Source organism: Macaca mulatta, chromosome 8 (assembly GCF_049350105.2).
Source record: "Macaca mulatta isolate MMU2019108-1 chromosome 8, T2T-MMU8v2.0, whole genome shotgun sequence".
Taxonomy (NCBI): domain Eukaryota; kingdom Metazoa; phylum Chordata; class Mammalia; order Primates; family Cercopithecidae; genus Macaca; species Macaca mulatta.
This window is the reverse complement of record NC_133413.1, coordinates 95,708,940-95,733,217: the sequence shown is the minus strand read 5'-3', so window position 1 is coordinate 95,733,217 and position 24,278 is coordinate 95,708,940. Positions and strand designations below refer to the sequence as shown.

The window sequence follows — 24,278 nt, the reverse complement described above, 5'->3', positions numbered from 1 at the left end:
TGATTAATTTACTGATTAATTTACTAATTAATTAACTTGGAGGTCAATTAAAAATTTTCTCTCTATATAAAGACCAACTTTTGGCTGGGTTTGGAGAAATGAAAAATAAGCTATATTGTTATAAACCTATACCTCAAATACTGATAACAAAGGCACCTATTCATTTTTTAGCTACTAGTTCTTGCTATAGGGCTGATTCTAATGTATACATACATGAACATGGCATTTTCCAATAACTGATTCTGTCAGACTATACCAATGCTCAGTCACTATCTTTAAATACTGGTGGTGGGGAACCAGTAGCTTTCTTTTTCTATTTTTAAATGCCAATACATTCCTGAGACATTTTTCATTTACCTGTGTTCCTGTTCTTTCAATGCAAGAAGTTCATGAAGTTGTTGCACTTGTTCTCTTTCTCGATGAAGGGAAGTTCTAAGTAAGTATATTTCTCTATCAGCAGCTGAAGCTTTGAGTTCCACCTCTTGGATCAGTCTTATCTGAGTAAAATGCACACAATTACAGTATTTAGATAATAATCTCCCTTGCTATTTTAATGTCAATTTCCATAAGTACCTTTTAAATGACAGTGTCTGGTGACTAAGTTGATTTTCAAAATTTAGGAAATTAATGATGTTTCAGTCACACAAAGTGCAGCCTTGGAAGGAACAAATACACTAGCATTAACTATTGCTTATTTGCATCACAGATTTTAATAATTTCCATTCAGAAGTATGAAAATGAAATTCCTTCAACCACCTGAAAGCCTTTTTAAAAGCCAGCTCTCTCAGAATAAAAGCCTAACTACCTGCAACATTTCTATCAACTTTTCTTTTTAACTGCTTTAAGAGCTAGTAGTGTTAATTTAGACATAATTCAACAGGCTTTGTGACTGTTAAATTAACAGCAATTTAATTTTTGCATATAGCTCACATTTTTTTTTTTTGCTTATTTCCAATTTTATTTTTCCAATAATAAAAGGGCTTTCATTGTTGTTAACATCTAAAGTTCATTCAAGAAGATACCTACTATTAGACAGATTTTTTTTTTAAAAAAAGAAAAAACATACTAGCTAATTAGCTAAGAAAGAAGCTTTGCATTTTGTGACAGAAGCTTCTTCCATTTAGCCTCACATCTTTTAGGTTTTCTAGGTGGTATAATTTGTTTCACAATAGAAGCTATGAATTTGTTTTAATCTATGCCACTCATACACTAAATAGAGAAATACCTGTGCCGCCTGCTGCTGCCTTTTTTGTCTCTCCATTTTTTCTAACGATTTTTCCAGGGTTCTTAAGTGTTTAAGGTGATCCTCTTGTTGATCTTTTGCTTTCATTAGTTCAACAGTCAGTTTTTTAATTTCATTTTGAAGTTTGTGAACCATAACTTCAAGTTGTCCTTTGGAATTTCTCTCTCTAAAAATAATTTCCTTTAGCCTAAAGCAGAAGTTATATGTGGTGTTAAGTATATACACATATAAAAATGATAAAATGGTAATAAGTGTTCAAACTTAGAGAAGATCTGAAGTATGTTTCAAATTCTAATTACAGTAAAAACTGGCAGAAAAATAGTGCATCTTTCCCCTACTCCTGAACCTAACATTATGATAAAAAGGAAAATATTTTATATAAATTACTATTCCACAGCAGAACTTTACTAAACAATTTGTTTCAGGCATTATACTAGATATGGACTTAAAGGCAAGCAAGATGAATAAGATGGAGTTTTCTCTGCCTTCGAGGAACCCAGCATCTCACAGAAGGAATAGACATGATAGATTTATAAAGCGATGTGACAGATGTGCTACATAAATAGCAACCTGTAAGTCAACTTGGACTCCTTGTATCTAACCCAGACACCCAATATTGCTCCCAGCTTTGTGCTGGTTAGAACCCTTTCATTACAACTGAAAACTCTTAATCAGTTTCAATAAAAGAGAGAATTTATGGACCTGCATAAGCAAACATAGAGAAGGATGTGGTGGCACTATGCTGAGGGACCACTGAAACCAAGAACATAACACAATCCTAGAATTTGGCTTCAAAAGCAGACTCTAGGAAATCAGATATCGGTGGTCTGCATGGTGTCATGCAAGAATCTTTATGTTTGGGGTAAGGGTACAGGAGGGAGACTATGAACATCTCTGGGATCATATTCTAATAGCCCTGAACCAAACAGGAAAGAGTATCTTTCTCTAGCTCAATTTAGAATGAGTCCTAGGCAAGGCTCTGATTAGTCCAATTGGATTCATATGTCCACCCCATGAACCAATCACTGTGGCCATAGGATACAGGATGTTTACCCAGCTTAGGCCAAGTGCTCACCCCTTACTACAGACAGGTGGTTGAGATGACAGACTGTAAGTCTACTGTTTGGAAACGGGACACTGACAAAGACGCAGCCTCATGAAGAAATTACTGAGTCATGCAGCCAACCCAGTGTAATTTCCAAGGCATATTTAAAAAAATATATCCATCAACTTCTACATTATGGTCATTTCTCCAATTCTTGTCCTTATCATCTTTCTTCTTGACTTCAATGAGAGTACTCTCCGAACTGGTCTTCCTTTGTTCATGCTCTCAACTCCTGTTTGGTATGCTATATGAAAGAGTGCTAGACTGCATATGGGTTGCGGGCAGGGAAGCCACCGAGAAGTAGAAATGGAACAATCATCTAAGCAACAGATAAGGGCCTAAAGAAAGGTAACAGGTTTGGGATACAGAGGAGATAGTTCAACATCTTTTAGGATGATATCAGTATTAATTGATGAATAAAGATATCAATAAAGATGATAATATCAACTGGCTGTGGGATAGGAGAAAGAGAAAGGAAGCAAAAAAAAAAAAAAAGATTCCTAGATTTCTATAGCTTTAGTGACTGACTGGATGCTGGATGGGGCACCATTTATTAGGGCAAGAAATATATAATAAAGAAGAAGAATGAGTCCACCTGAGGCCATGCTGATCTTAAGACACTTATGAGGAATACAGACAAGGCATTTTTAGTAGATAATTAGATGAACAGATCTAGTCATCAAGGAGGTTTGGATAATAAAAATACCAAAGTAGATAAGATTCATTTTTTTGAAATTGTATGGCACCCACATGCCAGACCCTTTATTAGGGATACTGATTCCCTACCAAGGCACATAAGGGAATAGGAAGATTAGTAAGGATCTAATCTCAAACAAACATGTGGTAGTGGTGGGGGTGGGGGGTGGCGTAGATAGAAGAATCAGAAAAGATTGGTTTTTCATGAAAACAATGAATGCATAACTTGGGAAACACAGGCACAACAATAGTTAAGTAAGAAGAAAGATAAAGTGTGCCCAAAGTCTTCCAGTTTAAATGGACTGGCTAGCAGCCCTAGACACAGCTTCCTCTAATATCCTGCTAAATACTTAGAATACAGAATAAAGTAAAAATTCATACACATATAACTGAAAACAAAAGATAACAGAGTGCCAAAATTTGGGAATAATTTCAATTATAAGGCAAATGGAACTAAATTGAAATTAAAAACAACTCCTCCAACACTCAGGCTTTGCCTCATGAAACTGCTCCATTCTGAAAAACGGAAGACAGATCTTTTCTCTTCCACTGTCTGTCCATGACTCAGTCACAGGGTCTCTATAAATCTGTCACTACATAATGTTGGTTACTTATCCACTTACTGAAAGCAGGAGTGCTGTTTTTCTGAGGTAGAGCACTCTAACTGAACCATCCTGTTCCCTCATCATACCCAGTGGCTTCTTGTGTCAATTCAGACAGACATTTGTAAAATACAAACAAGGCAGGAAGTTGGTGGGTAGTGGTAGAAGGGCTAACAATAACATTATGCATCATAGCTTTATAATTATAGAGGTTTAATAGCACGCATGTTGCATATTAGAATTGTCTTTATACTCGTCAGGTACAACATATCAGAGAACCATGCAGTGGGGTAGAAAACACCATGTCAGTATCACAAAAGTGCTTAAAAGAAACTGGAAACTGGGCTGTGAACTGTGTACATCAACTTATCCAAATGAGATTTTAGAAGGGGAATTATCCACTGCACAATCAGACAGGAAATGGAACCAGGAGCAACTTCCCAAAGTCTGTTAGCAAATGTCAAGTCTAGAAACCTAGTGCTCATTCAAGGATAAGAAACCATAAGAAACTCTAAAAATCTTATAATCATTTGAGGAAAAGCATAACATTAGAAATAATTACAGGAAATAGAAGAAAAAAAGTTATTGTAATTTAAAAAACTAGTATTTTCACAGAATGAAATGACAGACCTGTATTAAAGAATGCAATACAACAAAACAAAACAAAACAAAAAAACCCCAGATAAAATGGGAGACGTAATGGTGAGGATAGAATAAAAACATTAGATTAAGAAACTGGGCTATATCATACCAAAGCTCCCTGCAGAAGATGAGTATGTGATGAAATCAAACATGACCCAAGAAGCTGAAAGAAAAAGGCTGCCAATGCCTGCCCTTTACAGAATCTGGCACTTTATATAAAAAGTTGTTAATCACTGCTCTAATCTCTTGCTGTTCTTTACTTATAATATTTACCCGACACCTTCCTGCTTGAGGGCTCAAATACATGTATCTGAATTTCTTGTTGATATAACAAGCTATTAAAGTGCTAAATTATCTAATACAATTAGTTCAAATCAAACTAAAACCACATACATTGTTGTTGATTGAACTACACTGAAACTAAGGAATTAAAGTTCTAAAGTCAGTATTCTTTATGCTATGAGGTATCTTCAGGTTTATTAATTTTTTTACCTATCTGTGGTAAGTAAAGCCAGACTATGAATATCATCTTTTTCATTTGCATGTTTATGCAGCTCATCGATATAATCCATGAGTTTATTTTCGGCTTGCTCAGCTCTCCATCTCTTCTCTCTCTCTTGGTCTAGCTGTTCAACAAGGGACTGAAAAAAAAAACAACAAAGTTATGTGAACTTACAAAAGTTACCTAACTTCTCACAGCCTCAATTTTCCCATTTATAACAGGGGAATAATAGTACCTACTTCAAAGAGCTGCGGTGAAACTTTTTATTTTATTTTTTTGAGTCTCATTCTGTCACCCAGGCTGGAGTGGAGGGGCATGATCTCAGCTCACTGCAAACTCTGCCTCCTGGGTTCCAGCGATTCTTCTGCCTCAGCTTCCTGAGTAGCTGGGACCACAGGCATGTCCCACCACGCTTGGCTGTTTTTTGTATTTTTAGTAGAGACGGGGTTTCACCACGTTGGTCAGGCTGGTCTCGAACTCCTGACCTCAAGTGATCCACCCACCTTGGCCTCCCAAAGTGTTGGGATTACAGGCGTGAGCCACTGCGCCTGGCCAAAAATTAAGTTAATGGTAGCAAAGCATATAGATAAGTGCAGAACAGTGCCTGCTACATAATAACCAATCAATAAATGTTAGCTGCCATTATTATGCCACAGTAGATAAGATTCGTTTTTTGAAATAGTATATACTCATAGCATGGCACCCACATGCCAGACCCTGTATTAAGGATACAGAGTCCTTACCAAGGCACGCAAGGAATATGAAGATTGGTAAGGATCTAATCTCAAACAAACTTGGGGGGGTAGAATCAGACAAGATTGATTTTTCATGAGAAAAATGAATATATAACTTGGGAAACACAGGCACAATAGGTTAAGTAAGAAGAAAGATGAAGTGTGTCCAAAGTCATAATGATAATTATTATTTTTCAATATTAAAGCCTCTATAGTTGAGAATAAGGGGAGGAAACCAGTAGCCTAAAATGTACCAATTCTATTACTGAAAGAACAATACACAAGTAATATAAGGGGAAGTTAATGAAAAATATAAAATAATGAATCCACAAGTACTGAAGTTTCTCAACATGAGAATTGTCAAGAAAATTTTGAAGAATTAAAAAATTTTTGAACACCTCTTAATCTGGGATCCAGTGGTCCAAAATTGAGTTTCATGAAAGTCCATGAAAACCTTGAAATTATATACATTTGCTTTGAGTGTAAAAATAGGCTTCTTTGAGAAGACCTGTAGAGATTTTTAGATACTGAAAAGGGTCTGACACCCCAAAAAAGTAGGAAGCACTACATTAAGGAATAAGAATTTAAATATTCATAACTGTTTCTTCCTCCAGAAGCATATAACAAATGATTTCACTTAAATCTGATCATAAAAAAATGAAATTTTCATTCATTCAAAAATAACATTACATAAAATCTGGAAATCAGGAAGGAAAAAATAACCAATTTTCATCACTCCAATAAAATTCATACACTTTTTGCCAATAAAAGCATGCATAATTTTTCTGGGACTCTGTATTTAAAATTATTCATACTACTTTTTCTTAATTTCTTAAATCATACCTGGTAAGTGTTGTCTTCTGAGTGACTTTTGTCTACTTTAATTATTTCAGTCTTTGGCTTTTCTGATTCTTGTAACATAGGACAGTTCGCTAAAGATGAGCTTACATATAATTCTTTAAGGTAAGGTGGTTTCATTTTACGATTACAACTGTAAAGAATAAAACATAGCAAATCACTCAAAAAAGTGTGTTCACATTACTTTTCTCTAACATTAACATTTCTAGTTATATATGCAAACAGCTTTTTAAAAAGAATATTAATAAAATTATAGTAACTTGGACAAACTGCTTTATAAATTTTATAATGGGTGTGCTCTGTTGATTAATGAGTACCTCAACATTTTAAAAAAGATAATGATTTCATAAATGTTCAGGGTTCAACATTTTCAGGTAGGGTAGAATTCTTGGATATATCAGAATAATTTAAAAAGTACTATGGTAAGGTGATACCTAAGAACTCGAAAAGACAGTAAACAGAACTACTCTTTGGGAGTTAAAAGTTTAAAATCGACACATAATGGATCAAAGTTAATAGATTCTATCACTTGGTAGGACCAAAGAAATTCCAGGGTACGTCCTGGAAAAAAGTACAGTGTTTGAAGTGAACTGAATGCCTCTGTGTGTGTGTGTGTGTATATATATATGTACATGTAAAATGTAATTGGGTAAGTATGGAAGAATTAAACAACAAAACAACAAAATATGCTTTGCAAAAGGAGAATTACAGAAGCAAAAGTTTACTGTAACCATCCCAGAGTAGTCATTTCTGAACCACTTGTCATGGTGATCCCAATTACGAAAGTACAGACATCGGTTTCCCTTGTCCTTATGGCATTAAACACAATCATCTTATTCACATTTAATCCTAAACTCAGTGTCATCTGACTAGGACTTGGCTTTCCATCTAGATCTGCCTACAAAGAGAGAAAAGGCTAGTCATGTAGACTCATGTGTACCAGTCTTATTTCCCACTGTAAATGAATGAAACTAAAACCACATACATTCTTTTTGATTGAACTAAACCTAGATTAAACGAAGGTATTCCAGTTCTAAGGTCAGTATTCTTTATGCTATGAGATATCTTCAGGTTTATACATTAATTTTGCAACTAAGGTACAGACACAGAGAAAAGGATCCTTTTATATACATTTACATGAATGTACTGACCAGATCAGAACCTACAAGGCTGAAAAATCAAATATTCAGCATTAGTAAAGTAATAAATATCACCATGAGATAGCTTCGAGAAGCCAGCATTATTAACTTCTGTGTGCCTTAAATTTCTAAAACTAAAACAAGTACCTTACAAAAGAGTTGCAGTTTTTATTGTGGTGCTTAATAGTTTGAATGGTTTTGGCATAATACGGGATTTTTGATCTTCGAGGAACTTTTTTATTGCATTCTTTTCTGTTTCCATAGTCACTTTCAGAAGTTATATCTGTGTCTCTTTTTGGTCTGGGGTCTTTCTCAGGAACATTATCTATTGAATTACAAGTCTAGAATTTAAAAAGCCAACAAAGTTTGTTAAAAGTTCCGTATAAAAAAGATTGAAATTGGAAATTTTCTGAAATATTATGACTTTTTATATGATTAAGGGTTTATAAACTAGAAATGTTTGACATTAAAGACAGGGAATTAAGCTTCTGGTATGGACAAGTAGGCATCTACCATGTTGACTTTCCTGCAGATAACAATTATAAACTCTGGAAAAAATACAAACAAAACAAAACAAAAATAAAAACTACTTGAAGGCCTTAGAAAGTGAACAAAAGTAGGATTATTCTAGAGGGGAGGTGACACTTGGAAAATGGACCAGAATGAGGGTGTTTCTGTTTTTTATGGTTTTTAGCCTGAGAATGTACCACAATCAGTATCATGCAGAGAGTCTAAACCTCAGGTAGGAAAAACCAGACTTCTGGGCCTAAGGAACCAGAGGGCAGTATGAAGTGGACTGCAAGTGGCCCAGCAAAGAATGAAATAAATGAAATGAACTTTGAACTGCTACCTAAGATAAAAACATACAATCTGAGTCAAACCAAGTTAAATGCTTACTAAAAGCAAAAATGCCAACACTCTTTGGAGGACTATAACCAAATCTAGAGTATCCACAACAAAACATTCACGATGTCCAGGATGCACTTCAAAATTGCTCGCCATAGGAAGAACCAGGAAAATGACCTATTCTCAAGAGAAAATGGAGACCAAACCTGAGATGACTCAATGTTTGAATAAGCAAACAAGAACTTTAAAATAGTGATCAAATAGTGATGTTCAGTGAGATAATAAGAAATACGCCTGTCATAAACAAAAAGACCAGAAAACTCAGCGCAGAAGTAGAACTATAAAAAATAGAAATTCTATAACTGAAAAATACAATGTCTGAAGTAGAAACTGACTGAGATTAATAGCAGAATGAGACAATAAAGAAAGAGTACACGAACCTGAAGCTAGCTCAATGGAAGTTATTCGATATGAAGAATACACAAAAACAAATGTTGACAAAATGTACAGAGCCTTGGGGAATTTTGAGGCAATATCAAAAAGTCTACATGGAATCTGAAAGAGAGGGGAGAGAATGGAGCAGAATAAATATTGGAAGAAAGTTCCCAAATTAGGTGAAAACATAAAATTACAGATTCAGGAAGCATAGAGAAACTGGAAGTAGGATAAACACAAAGAAAACCATCCTTAGGTACAATGCAGTCAAACTGCTGAAAACAAACAGAGACAAATTCTTGACAGTAGCCAAAGAAAAATGGCATATTACATACAAGAAATCAAGGATCTTGAATTCATGTTAACTTTGCAATCAAAACTATGGAGACCAGGGACAGTACTGAAAGAAAAAAAAATTGTCAATTGAGAACTCTATATTCAGTGAAAAAGTCCACTAAGACTAAAGGTGAAACACACTACTATCCACAGATGTAACACTACATTTGCTAAAGGAAGTTCAGACTGGAAGTCCTGGCTGAAGGAATATAACACTAGATGGAAATTTGAATCCTCAAGAAGAAATAAGAGCATCACAGTTGATTTATATACAGATAAATACAAATAATGTTTAAACATTTTACTTGAAATGATACAGTATTAACTCTAAGTAGACTATTTCAAGTCTTTTTTTAGAGCATTCAGACCAAAACAAAACCTAAAGAATTGTGACTAAAAAACCAACATTATGAATTAAAACTGAATTATATCCCAGCACTTTGGGAAGCCAAGGCGGGTGGATCACCTGAGCTGGGGAGTTCAAGGCCAGCCTGACCAACATGGAGAAACTCCGTCTCTACTAAAAATACAAAATTAGCTGGCGTGGTGGCACATGCCTGTAATCCCTGCTACTCAGGATGCTGAGGCAGGAGAATCGCTTGAACCCAGGAGGTGGAGGTTGAGGTGAGCTGAGATCATGCCATTGCATTTCAGCCTGGGCAACAAGAGTGAAACTCCGTCTCAAAAAACAAAATAAAACAAAACAAAACAAAAAAACCTGAATTCTAAAAATTATCCAACAGAAAGTAGGAAAGGAAGAAAAATGAATATAAAACAGAGACAAACAGAAAACAAATAACAATAAAATGGTAGACTCTAATCTAACTTCATTAATGATTACAGTAAATTTTAACAGACTCTTCAAAAGAAGTGATGGCCAGATGGGATTTAAAAACAAGACTCACTTTTCTTCTGTCCACAAGACCCATTTAAATATAAAGACACAAACAGATTAAAAGTAAACAGATGCCACGATGAGGTATGCCTCTACACCCACTAGGATGGCTATAATGAAAATGACATAAAAGAACAAGATAGCAAGGATGTGAAAAAACTGGAACCTTCATATACTGCTGCTGAAGATATAAAATAGTGCAGTTACTTTGGAAAGTCTGGTAGTTGCTCCAAAGGTTAAACATATGACCCAGCAATTCTACTTCTAGGTATATAGCCAAGAGAAATGAAAATCTATGTCTACACAAAAACTTATACATAAATATTCATAGAACTATCATAATAATCAAAAGTAGAGGCTACTCAAACGTCTATCAACTGACAAAAGGATAAATAAAATGTGGTATATCCATACAATGGAATAATTATTTGGTAATAAAAAGAAATGAAGTATTGATACATGCTACAATATGGATGAACCTTGAAAATATGCTAAGTGAAAGAAGCTAGTCACAAAAGGCTAAATATTATGATTTCATTTATATAAAATGTTCAAAATAGGCAAATCCAGAGAGAAAGAAAATAGATTTGTGGTTGCTTAGGGTTGAGGGTGTAGGTAAAAGGAAATGAGCAATGACTGCTAATGGGTAGCACTGAATTACACACTTCAAATGGGTGAACCACATGGTAAGTGAATAATGTATCTCAATAAGGCTGTTAAAGAGGAACATTTCATAATAATAAAAGAGTAACTTCATCAGAAAGACCAAGCAGTCATAAACGTGTATGTGTTTAATAACAGAGCTTCAAACATAAGAAGCAAATAAAGAACTAAAGGGAGAAACACAATCCACAATCACAGAGATTTAAACACTTTTTCATGCTGCAACTGATAGAACTAGATCAACCCCTCACCTCTACAAACAAAAAAACAAGCATCAGCAACTGATAGAATGGACAAAAAATGAGTAAAGACATGGTTCACCTGAAAATACTATCAATCATGCTGACTTAATTGTAGAATATACATTCTTTTTAAAAGCACAATGAATATCCACCTAGAAAAACCATATGCCAGGCTATAAAAAAACTCAATAAATTTAAAAAGATGGAAATTATTCAGAATATGTTCTCTGAACAAAATGGAAGTAAATCAGAAATCAAGGACCAATAACATATCTATAGAATGACAAATGGTTTAAAAATTAATAAAAGACATTTCTAAATATTTCTTGGATCAAGGAAGAAATCACAAAGGAAATTAGAAAAGTATTTATACAACAGCAAAAGCAAAACATACCAAAATTTGTGGCATGCAGCTAAAACAGTGCTCAGAGGAATATTTATGGCTTTAAATGATCATATTAGGAGATAAGTCTAAAATCAATGATGTAAGTATTTATATTAAGAAGTTACAGCTGGGGGCCGTGCCTTATGCCTATAATCCCAGCACTTTGGAAGGCAGAGGTGGGAGGATCGCTTGAGGCCAGGAGTTCGAGACCAGCCTGGGCAACACGGTGAAAGAAACCCTGTCTCTACTAAAATTACAAACATTAGCCGGGTGTGGCAGCACAGGCCTGTAATCCCAGCTATTTGGGAGGCTGAGGCAGGAGAATCGCTTGAACCCAGGAGCTATGGAGGTTGTAGTGAGCTGAAATCAGGCCACTGCACTCCAGCCTGGGTGACAGAGCAAGACGGTATTAAAAAAAAAAAAAAAAGGCGCTAGAAAACAAACAGCAAAGTAAATTCACAGTAGAGGAGGAAAATAACCAGAAATCAAGAACACAGAAAACAAATATTTATCAAATTAACAAAGCCAAAAGTCTATTCTCTGAAAAGATCATCAAAACCCCTTGCTAAGCTAATCAAGCAAATAAATAAAAAATAGAGAAAACACATATTACCAGTATCAGTAATGAAAGAGATTTTCATTACAGATCCTATATAAATTAAAAGTATAATAAGGGAATATTAACAATTTTATGCTGATAATGAGATGAAATGGACAAATTAACTGAAAAATACAACTTACTCAAACTGACAAAGAAAAAAAGAACCCGGAGCGAGATTCTACAGTTTGTAAGGTGATTTAATTTTTTTTTTTTTTTTAAGAAATTCATTAAAGAAATTTAGTGAAAAGAAAAGCGTTTTCTACAAATGGTACTGAGATAACTGAAAATCCACATGGAAAAGAGTGAACCATATATGTACACAGATCTAAATGCAAAAGGTAAAACCATTAAAACTTTTAGAGGCTAACACAGGAGAATGTTGTTTTGGTATGCACAAAAGTTTTTAAAGTTGCAGAAAACAATGATCCTAAAAGGGAAAAAAATTATAAATTGGACTTTATCAAAATTAAACACTATGGCTTATCAAAAAACCAGTAAGGAAATGAATGTGAGATCCACAAACAGGGAGAAAATATTCATACTAGATATATTTGACAAAACACTGGTGTCTAGCATATATAATAAATTCCTACAACCTGGATAAACAACCCAATTTAAAAATGGGCAAAAATTTTGAACAGGCATTCATAGAAGATAAATAAATATTCAACAAGCGCACAAAAAACTGTCCAACATAACTAATCATTAGTGAAATGTAGATTAAAATCAGAACAAACATCATGATACTCCCCCTAGAATGACTAAAATAAAAGCAATGCTCACCTCACCAAATATTGGTGGTGTGGCAGAAAAACTGGAACAGTCATACATTGTTAGTGAGAATGAAATAGAATAACCACTTTGAAAAAAGTTATCAATTTCTTATAAAACTGAACATACATCTACCCTATAACCCAGAAACTGTACTTCTAGCTGTTTACTGAAGAGAAACAAAGATACATGCTTACAAAAAGATTATACAATAATATTCATTGCAGCTCTACTCATAAACCTCAAATAACCCAGGTTATAAGCTACGTTATAACCTTCAACAGGACAATGGAAAAGTAAAGTGTAATATATTCACAGAATGGCATACTTCATAGAAATAAGTACTGATATACATAATAGCATGGATTTTTAAAAGGTTATGCTGAGTGAAAGAAGCCTTACACAAAAGAGTATACACTGTATGATTCCATTTATATTAGGTTCTAAAACAAATATTAAATAATATATAGTAGACTAAAAATCAGAAAAGTGATTGCCTCTGGAGGCAGTAGAGGACTGCTTGTGGGAGAGGCCATAGGGAACATGATGTTAACCTTCACAGAAGTTTGGATAACAGATATATGTATTCTCAATTCAGGAAATATGCAGACCTGTATTTTACATCAAAGAAAACACATAAAAAATATTTAACTCTAATTAATGATATGCATGCTTAGTATTTAGGGAGAAATGTACTAATGTGTGTAATTTACTTTGAAATGTGTCATAAGATAGTCTGATACATGAATAGATAGCTACATGACAAAATAAATGTAGTAAAACCTTAAATGTAGAATCTAGTTGGTGGATATATTGATATTCAATAAGAAATTCTTTCAAGTTTGCTGAAGAATAAAAATGCTCACAATAGAATGTTGGAGAAAAACTAAAATAAAGGCAAAACAGTTTTTCACAGATATAAAATTTCCCACTTCGGCAGGGTAATTATGATTTTAAGTCCCATGATTAAGAAAAACAAATGTCTTTATTATAGTACAGCACATTGCAGTAATATTATGACTTTATAAGTTGATACTCGAGATGAAATCATTTGAGTGTAAGAACAGCTCAGTGCAATTCAAACTGCATGTGTACTCTTTCCACCAAGATAGACAGTTAACAAGAAGTCATTTTCTTAAACATTTTAAATATATATAGCAGAGAATCACCTTTCTTTCCAGATAGCTAGACTCCTGTTTTTGGTTAACAAAGTAGAAAGAACTAGCACTGTAAGTGAGAAGCATGACACAGTTGAAGAATTTGATTGGACATAAGGAGATATGAATTTGGAGCTCAACTATCTTGCAAATAAAGTACTTTTAAATAAGTGATTTAAATTCTGGAACTTCTTTTCTACAACACGGACAATAATGCATTAATCTCTATCTACTTGATTGGGTTGTCAAGAGAATAAAATGAGATCAGCCAATAAGAAACTGAAATGTTCACTTCACATTAAAGACATTAAAAGCTTCAATCTAAGTTCTTTCATTGGTAGAAGAGTCAGCCATTAGAAAAGATGAAAGATGAAACCTGAGGAAATGGAGGAGTCCAAAAGTCCAGCCATACAGTATCAATGATGTCAACTAATACGTAGGCCAGCATTCCTGTCTCACTTCTATTACTATCTCCTTATTGGCTCAAACTGAAATCTCTACGGATTTCTGAAACACAGAATCCTCACAGCCTTATTCACTTTCACTCACCTAAGGCAGACCTCTTGTGTATCCAGCATTGTTAATATTATATAAATAATAGTTCAGGATTAAAAACCTCCTGAACCATAACCATTTCATAAGCATTTTCTACTCCTCCCCCCTTCCTAAATTTGAGAAAAAATTTTGACTAAGAAAATTTAGTTATAGAGGTTGGGCGTGGTGGCTCTTGCCTGTAATCCCACTATTTTACGAGGCTGAGGTGGGAGAATCACTTGAAGCCAGGAGTTTGAGACAAGCCTAGGTAACAAAGCGAGACCCAGTCTCCACACAAAAAATTTAAAAATTAGCTAGGCACAGTGGCATGTGCCTATAGTCCCAGCTACTCAGGAGGCTGAGGTGGGAAGATTCTTGGGCCCAAGAGTTCGAGGCTGCAGTGAGCTATGTTCATGCCACCATACTCCAGCCTGGGTGACAGAGTAAGACCCTGACTCTAAAAAAAAAAAAATTAGTAATAATAACTTAGTTACAAATTTTTAAGTTGAACTAACATTTGACTAATAGCCTCTTTGACCTATAGCACTATCTTTCTATCCTACACGCAGCTAGAAGGGAAATAAAGTAATAATCTATTGCAGTCAGATAGTAGTGGTACCCAAGAGAACCACCGCCACTGTGGATGATAGTGAGAATGCTGGAGCGAGGGTTGGAGATCTGAATAGCAGTAAATTCTAGGAATTGTAGTTCATAAACATAGCTCACAGATTCTAAAAACTAGAGATTCAGTAGCAGGGGTAAAAAAGGATTAACAGCTCAGGAAAGTATAGATTGATTAGGTGATGGTCTACTGGAAAATGAAATTGATACAGGAACTATGTAAATTAACCTGCCATTCAGCTGTAAGTTGTAGAGGTGATTTTGACCGTTAGTCCACTGAAGAGATCATACAGGCCAAAGTATTCCTTTGCGTTAAGTAACACTGAGTCCAAAGAGTTTCCCCCTTGCTTATGGTGGAAATAAAAGGTGGGTGGAATGGAAGTAATGTGAAATACTGCAGAACAAGACAAAGAAATTACATAATGAAGATGTAAAGGAAGACAAGTAAAATGAGTGAAAAATTTGTTACCTTTTACTACCATTATGCAATAACAGAACCCTATTTCTGTAGAGGAAAACAAAAATATATGAACAGTGATACATTAAAATAGGTTGGTCAGCTAGTACATAATTTTTATTTTACATTTTCTTAACTATGTTTTCTTCAATAAACATGTCTATAAAGAAGTAGGAAAAATAGTTACTTCATTTAGAAGTTGTAAAATTTGATCATCTAATTTCTGAAGTTTTATCTCATTCTGCAAATCGCTTTCATGATTACTTTTCTCTGGCTCAGAAGACTGACACACGGACATAAAAGACGTCAACACAGCATCACTTGGTGGACTTGCAAACTGTTCCAAGGGAACTAACTCATCGATGGGTGCTGTTATCACTGGCATTCTATCAATGATCTATGACACAGAAACAAACCAAAATCCTTTTAATTTATATTCACTTATTGAAATTTGAAGGTATTTTTTATATTACGAAAAAAATGTAAATACTATACCTCATCTTCACTTATATTTAGGGGAGAATCAGAAGAAACTAAATTATCCAAAAGACCCTCTAGGCACTGCAGCTGTGATGAATTTATTTCTGCCAAATTTACTGGTTCACCAAATATGTTCTTGCAATCTAGGATTCTAAGCTGTGGCAAAGTCTGGAGAATAACTGCTCTGTACCCTTGGAAACAAATCATTCAAAATGAAAACTTAAATATTAAAAAAAAGTCAATTATTTCTAGAATAAACCAAATTTATCAGCTACCAGATATATCCCAGGGAATAGTTTCAGAAGGCAAATAATAAACTTGTTACTTATTCAACTTCTCCAGCATGTAATCATTAAAATACAAATATAAATCATTACATATAAAAGAAACAAAACACTTCTCCTCCACTCTCCATCCCTCTCAAATAACCCTCCTGATGAAGTTCAAAAAGTGAAAATAACTATCTCTAAAAAATTACTTTAAATATATAATGCATAAAATCAGCAGAAATTTATTCTAGGAAGGAAGCTAAACATGTCTTTTATTTTTTAATATGATTAATATAAACAACATAAATGAACATAAAGCAGGATGATGTGGATAATGACCAAAATGACCAAATTTCCCTAATGAAGTCTCAGTATTAGCAAAATATCCCCTTTGTTCTTTTAAATTACACATAACTAATATTAAATCAGGTAAACTATCAAGTAATCAAGAATAATATGTGTATTTTCCCTAAGAACAATTAAATCTGACAAATTAACATTCCTTTGGTACTACGGTTAACAGGAGCACCTTAATCCTGCATAAACGTAATTTTAAAACTATTTCTAATAAAGACCAACAGAGTGATTGGAAGAATTCCAAAAGTAAGAAAGAAGTCTGACAAATTAGTATTAGAAATCTTGAGGGAAGACAAGTTTTTTCAGCAACAAGTTACCTCTCAATTCTTAAGGGAGGGTGACTGTATTGAGAGAAGTACCTAATCTAGGAAAAAAGGTGGAAAACAAAGATTCGAATTGTAGAAACCAGAGGTTCTTGAGACAAGATTATTTAAAAAAAAAAAAAAAAAAATCCAACCCGAGGGTTTACCAGAGAAAAGAAAAATGCAAGGCTTTAGAAATATGGTTTTCTTTCCAGGAAAGGGTTTCCTCAGAAAACTCTCAAATCTGTCTTGATTTTCAGGGAGACTTTATGGAAAACAATAGGAAATATTTTCCACCTTCGGAAAACAATTACCAAACATATCAGATTTTCTTCTGTGAAATAAAATTACCAACACAGGTTTCCCATGCTGCAAAAAGCCTTCTTGTAGTTGTGTATGAATAATAAAATGAAGCCTCTGTAGCTAACTTGTACTCAAGCAGATCGTTAGAATGTATATTCACATTCTACACATTTCTCTCTTATTGTTTGGTTAAGCAATATAAGTGAGTTCTAGAAATGATAGTCTGGTCTGCTTTATCTTTGTCAACTTGATTGATTCCCAATTAGCTCAAATAGCATTTCAGCAGCACTAGCATCTCTATATATTAAACTTTCTCAAAACAAAATCATTTATTAAAAATGTAATAAATTCACATAATATGAAATTCAAAAGGAACATAGTGAAAAATTTTCTCATTTCTTAATCTCCAGTTGCCCAGTTCCCTTTCCTGGAGTTAGCCAATATTATAATTTTTTTAAAAGTGTGTATTCTTCTAGATGTTTTATGTACATACTGAGCACACACACACATGCATGCATACACATATATGTATGTATATAATGTTTGTGTCTGTGTATGTGTGTTACCCTTTTCACACAAATGGTGGCCTACTGTATGCAGTACTTTACAACCTGCTTTTCATCCTCCTAATGTATCTTGGACATAATTATCCATTAGCAGATAAAGAGATGCTATATTCTTTATTGTGGCTGCATAGTATTATACTATTATTAATAGAATGTACCATAATGATACAATTTTGAGGCATTCACTTATCAAATATGAAACTGCCTAAATAGGAGAATCACTGAACTGTTAATCTTGTGTTCTGTAACAGTCATTAGTCTTAATACACTAATTTTATTTGTAACCATGTTTTCTCCAATATAGAAAATGTTGCAAAGCTGAAGACTAAAATGAGGTCACAAATGCCAATTTCAGGAAAATAAGGAAGCTCTGAATATTAACTATTAGAAAAAATATTAAATTAATTGTTTTTACCTGGTAGTCGACAGACAGGGTTATCATCTCCATCTTTCTCCAAAATAAGATTGGTCAGGAAGTGCAATCCTATCGTACACTGAAGTAAGTGATGGATACTATCTATACAATTACTATGTAGATCAATATACCTAAGTTTATGCTTAATTCCATGAAGGGGAATCAACCCTGCAATAGGAAAATAATTCTTTAAATGCCACAGCAATAGTCTTTCCAATAGCTAATTAGAAATAGTGGCTAGATAGGTTATACTTTTAGAGGCAAACGGGCAGCATTAATAAGATCTTGCTGTGAACAGCTATATCTAATGAATAGGCTATCGGTAAAGTTATTTGTTGTTTTGAAGAAACACAAGTTTAACATTTCTTTGAGGCTTTAGTCCCCGAGGTTCCTGGGCTCTGGTTCTCTTCAAAACAAAATAAATCAAAAGAACTTCCCCAGGTGGATGCACACACTCATATGAGAAAAAGGTAAAGCAATGGCTTTAGGCTGCCTCAACACATCAGTCTTGATTAGCAGATATAAGCAAACCCTGTAGTACACTTCAATTTTGCTGGTTTGAATATAAAATAAATACATTAGCATTCATTTAATTCCCTGGTAATATTTCTCACACAAGCTTATCTAGAACATTTTGTAGCAGTTGCTATTGGTGCCTGGCCCAACTTGGACTTCAGCTGCAGCTGTCATGGACGAGTACTAATTGTACAATGGCAGCGTACCCTTCAACTACTTAGTTTCTTTTTCTGCCTCAGAACTTTCTCCAAAATGGAGAAACCATATAAAAAGCCATGTAATCATATGAACATTCACGTACAGGTCTTTGAGTGGACACATTTTAATTTCTCTTTGGTAAATACCTAAGAGTCAGACTGCACAATTATATTTAAGAGTTATGTTTACCATTATAACAATAACAAACTGTCAAACTCAGCCAGGCACAGTGACAGCCAGTACAGGCTCACGCCTGTAGTCTTAGCACTTTGGGAGGATGAGGTGGGTAGATCACTTGAGGCCAGGATTTCAAGACAAGCCTGGCCAACATGGTGAAACCCTGTCTCTACTAAAAATATAAAAAATTAGCCGGGCATGGTGGAGCATGCCTGTAGTCCCAGCTACTCAGGAGGCTAAGACAGGAGAATCGCTGGAACCCAGGAGGCAGAGAGTGCAGTGAGCCAGGATCACACCACTGCACTCCAGAGCGAGACTTTATCTCAAATTAAAAAAAACCAAAAACCTCCTTTCCAAAGTGGTTGTACCATTTTAAATCTACCAGCAATGTATGCAAGTTTCAACTGCTTCACAATCTCACCAGCACTGTCACTGTTTTAGCTATTCTAGGGGTGAAATGGTATTGTGGTTTTAATTTGTATTTCATTAATCACTAAGGATTCCAACCATTTTTTTTTCATGGCTTATTTGCCATTTATGTATCTTCTTGGGGAAGTGTCTGTTCAAATCTTTTGCTGATTTTTTTGGGGGTTGTTTTTCTTCCCCACTATAATGTAAGCCCTGTAACTTATCTTACTTATTGTTGTTGGTTTTTGCATCACTATAAGACAGTGTTTGATACAGTGATCTTCATAAACACGTACTGAGAGAATGAACTATCTTATCCATTCACATTTTTTAGATAAGGAAATTGCATCCAAAGAGTAAACACCTCGCTCAACATTACACAGTAATTAATGACAAGGCCAGGGTTGAAACTCAGTTCCTTCTTTTTTTTTTTTTTTGGAGATGGAGTTTCACTCTTGTTGCCCAGGCTGGAGTATAATGCCGCAATCTCGGCTCACTGCAACCTCTGCCTCCCGGGTTCAGGCGATTCTCCCACCTCAGCCTCCTGAGTAGCTGAGATTATAGGCACACGCCATCAAGTCCGGCTATTCTTGTATTTTTAGAAGAGATGGGGTTTCTCCATGTTGGTCAGGCTGGTCTCGAACTCCCGACCTCGGGCGATCCACCCGCCTTGGCCTCCCAAAGTGCTGGGATTACAGGCGTGAGACACCGCGCCCGGTGAAACTCAGTTCTAATACCTCACGTCTTTAGAGGAAAAAAGGTTTTAAAAAATTAAAATACAGTTGTTACTTCAGCTTAAGGGTACAAACTAGGTCTTTTTATTTTTTGCATACTAAGCAGCTGGCACAGGGTAGTGTTCTTTTAGTGGGGGAGAAGAGTCAACCAATGAATCAGATTGTTTCAAATATTGATAAGGATTGTGAAGATATTAGAGGAATTCTGCTAGTTCTAACAGATAATTCTAAGAATAGTTATGAAACTGTTCAACTTATCAGCTACATCACTTTAATCAATTAAAAAAGGCAACACTTTGAAAATCTTCTTAGCTGTATTACAGATAAAAAGAAAATATCATTTTATTTGCTCCTTAACTTGCAACAGCCTTTGGAATGCGGCATGTCACTGTTCAACATGGTAGCCATTAGCTACACGTGGCTTTTTATTTTCGAAGTAAAATTAAGTAAAATTACAAATTCAGTCCTTAAGTTGCACTAATTATATTTCTAGTGCTCAATAACCACATTTGGCTACTGGCTACCATACTGAACACAGATTAGAACATTTTTACCACTGTGAAAGTTCTATTGGAACTATTCTTCTCTATATAACAGTACATTGACTAATTGGCTAAAATTAAAACATATTCCCTTAAACTGGATCCTTTCCAATCAAGTTTTTCCTGCTACTGATTACCTTGGTTTTTACTTCTAAATTTTGTACTCAGCTGTGGTTCTGGCACCAACAAAACAGAATTATGACTGGAATACACTCTGTAGATGAGCTCTTTGGCTAAAAATTAGATTAATATTCAGAGATATCCAACATGCTTAGCTGAGCTGTTAACTTATCACATGCGGCAAAACATTTAGCATACAGAAAACATAAGCATTTCTACTTACCACTAAGATCATTTATGTGGTTGTATGATAAATTTAGTCTAGTCAGATTAATTAGTTCTTCAAGTCCTAAAAAAAAAAAGTAAAATAAAATAAAGCCTTTATAAAATTTAAATAATTAATTAGAGAGATATAGCATTACAATGTTATTTCAGACTGTTCCAGTCTGGTAACAGCGAAATCACTTTTATTGGCATTTAGAAAAAACAGAATTTTAAAAAAATTGACACTTTTTTGGAGAAAATATTTTGTATAATGAGTTTTGGACTCAATTTTTAAGAGTTTCTGATAATATTTATTCCATTCTTTTGGGAAAAAAAAGGACCTAAATCATTTTCCTTATGTTAAGTGTTATAAGAAAATCGCTTACAAACCTTCTACTTTTGTAATCAAATTGCAGGACAAATTTAATGTGCAAAGTTTTGTCAGTGTGTTTAGCCCTTCAATTCGACTTATTTGATTAGATGACAGATCTAGATGTCGTAAATTCCAAATATGATCAATGGCTTCGATCTTGGAGATGTTATTGCAATGAAGATTGATGGCATGAAGAGTTGAATCTAAAGATAATTCTGATATGCTACAAAAGAAAATATATATTATTAAAAAAAAGATTTTAAAAGCATGACCAAATAACTAAAATTAACCAAACAGCATGCAGATACTAAATATGTGCTCTATTCATTGTAGAATGAAATCTTTCCTATTTGTGGTACCTTTGAAATGTCTCACAAAACACAGTGCTTCTTACAACACAACCAAGTATTTTGGATTATTTATACAAATGAGAAACCGCTCAAGGGAGGCAAGTGACAGTGGGCATTTCTAACTCCTATATGCAGTCATCAGCATATATTGAAGGCAGTGCTGAATAATAGTTAATAACTGTAAAGGCTTTGGAATCTTAATATCCCAGTTCGAATCTGCATTCTACCACGGTTTTGCTGTGTGATTTGAGCAAATGACAACTTAAGCCTCAGTTTTCTGACCTCAATTAATTCTCACAATAACTCTAAGCAGTGGGTATCTTAAGGATACCGAAGTGTATAGAAATTAAATAGCTTGCCCAAATTCTTGCAGTTATGTTAACAGAGCGTATGTCAATCCAGATCTCATGCTGGAGATTATAACTTTATTTTCTTCTTCGTGTGCAATAGCTATTTAATCCACAGTCTATTGCATTTTCAAAAAGAAACCATGTTATTGCAATTTCTGTTGAAAAAGTCCCTATTCTCCCTTGTTAAAAGTTAATGGATCTCCCCTAAACAGAACTCATCTCTTCACTCCAATTACTATTTAAAACTGAAGCTTCTCCTGAAGATAGTAGTTCCAGGAACATAAACTACAGTGCACACGGTTTGGAGTTGCTGGATGGGAGATACAGCCAGGAACAGGGACACACAATGTCATGGGCATCTGCTGTAGGTTCAGTAGCAGCTATCTTACAGTTGTAGGAAACTTAACTCTGACAGCAGGGAAGCATTTGCAAATTTCAGACTAGCAACCTTTAAATGTTACTATCTGGGGCATTTCGCAATTATCCCGCCCTGTCATTTACTTGAGTTCTTTCTTAGTGCCAGACCTTATGCTATCAACACATGCTCTTAATGACAGTCATTTATTTTCTGACACATTTCAGTTTCTCGACATTAATAATGTGCAGATAATGCGAGATCGTAGAAAAAGCACAGTGAAATTAGACGGAAAATGGGTTTGAATCCGAACTTCATTCTTTACGAAGTGTTTAAAGATGAACAAATTGTCAATAGACTCTGAGTCTCACTCATCACTTGTAAATGAGAAAAATTACTACCTTGTAGAATTACCGTGAGGATTAGTGATAATGTATATAACATGCACACACAGATGGCATTCAGTAAATGGCAGCTAGTATTAAATAGAAATGTAAAATGTCCCTTGAACACCATCTTCTTGGGATCATCTGGCAAAGTTTAAATCAGAATCCAGAACAAGATGTTTAATTATCAGTAGCAAAGTTCGCGTAGAGGACACGCTACAAAGGAACGGCATATGCAAAGGCACAGAGAAGTCTGCTATGGAACTGCCTGTAGCTCAGTACAGCTAAATAAAGTGTAAGTGGAGAAATGTTAAGAGTCGAGACTAAAGAGCCTCAAGTGCAGGCGGAGACCTGCTTTACAGAATTGCAGAACCAAGTGCCTCATACGCTTTGCACAAGTCGGGGCTTCGAGAGAGGGAAACGGTGAACTAAATATAGTAAGTTTAGTACTTTCAAAAAGTATATGACTATATGTATTGCAGTGTTCTGTAACAGACAAATGATTTCGAAGGGAGGCAAGGAGAACTGAGGCAAAACTAACAGGCAGCTGCGACTGTCCGCTCATAGCTGCCAGAGATACTATCCTGCAGGTTTTTTTTTTCAGAGGGAAGAAGAGGAAAGACGAGAGAACACGAGAAAACCAACAATTAAACGGCAAGCAAAGGAATAAGTAAGCAAAACCAGCAGAAGGAAACAGTGGTCATAAGCTGGTGGAGGACAAGGTCTTGGGGCAGTTTCAAGGCTAAGCAGAGTCGTGTGAAATGCTGGGCAGGAGACAGGGGCGGGAAGACATCCATCCATGGCTCATTCAACCTGGCACTTCGGCAGAGCAGTTTTGGAGAAGTGGGGAGGCCGAAAGCCAGACTGCGTTCACTTATGGTCTTGGTAAAGCAGTGCCGCGCCTCCGCTCCGCTGTCGCCGCCAGCCACCCCCGGCCCCGGCCCTGGCGAATGCGCGGGTCGCTCCCAGCTGCGGAGGGCCCTTTACCTCTGCAAGCCTTTGTCCATGAAGCATACATCCCCGCAGCTGCTGTCGCCGTCTTCGTTTTCCACTTCCGCCTCCGCCGCCGCCGCCGCCGCCTCCATAGCACCGGCGACGGGGAGCGGGGTCTTAACCGGCACCCAGCGAGGGGTCCCTGAGCTTAGGACACGCCTCCCGGAAGCGCGGAAGTGCGGCCCGAGGGGGCGGAGCGAGGACCCACCCTCCAACTGACAGCCGGGAACTTTCCCGCCCTGACGGCTCCGCAAAACTGGAATCCTCGTCCCCACCGTGGAGTTCTTTCCCTTTTACGGCATCTGCGGGTGCTACTCTTCAACTTGCTGTAAAGTGAAACTGCTTCCCGGGCGTGTAGGAGTTGGAGAATGAATGGATTTGTCCTGTGTACCTAGTAGCCGACTGACTTCTGAATG

At 35.5% G+C, this 24,278-nt stretch overlaps 1 protein-coding gene across 6 annotated transcripts in view; it reads right to left on the bottom strand.

Moving 5' to 3' along the window:
• LRRCC1 (leucine rich repeat and coiled-coil centrosomal protein 1) overlaps positions 1 to 24,012 on the bottom strand; it is a 41,135-nt gene extending 17,123 nt beyond the window's left edge. For 3 of the 6 annotated variants that reach the window (XM_001096398.5, XM_015145625.3, XM_077943853.1), the window contains exons 1-11: positions 23,857 to 24,012; positions 21,446 to 21,651; positions 21,075 to 21,140; positions 18,157 to 18,324; positions 15,960 to 16,135; positions 15,652 to 15,861; positions 7,669 to 7,862; positions 6,368 to 6,515; positions 4,781 to 4,929; positions 1,226 to 1,430; positions 358 to 497 (exon numbers count right to left, since the gene is read on the bottom strand). In XM_001096398.5, coding sequence (XP_001096398.4) covers positions 358 to 497; positions 1,226 to 1,430; positions 4,781 to 4,929; positions 6,368 to 6,515; positions 7,669 to 7,862; positions 15,652 to 15,861; positions 15,960 to 16,135; positions 18,157 to 18,324; positions 21,075 to 21,140; positions 21,446 to 21,651; positions 23,857 to 23,954 — 1,760 coding nt within the window. In that variant the 5' untranslated portion in view covers positions 23,955 to 24,012. The remainder of the gene's footprint in view (positions 1 to 357; positions 498 to 1,225; positions 1,431 to 4,780; positions 4,930 to 6,367; positions 6,516 to 7,668; positions 7,863 to 15,651; positions 15,862 to 15,959; positions 16,136 to 18,156; positions 18,325 to 21,074; positions 21,141 to 21,445; positions 21,652 to 23,856) is intronic. The other 3 variants (XM_077943854.1, XM_028852761.2, XM_077943855.1) reach the window with 3 other exon arrangements.
• Between the last annotated feature and the right edge of the window lie 266 nt (positions 24,013 to 24,278).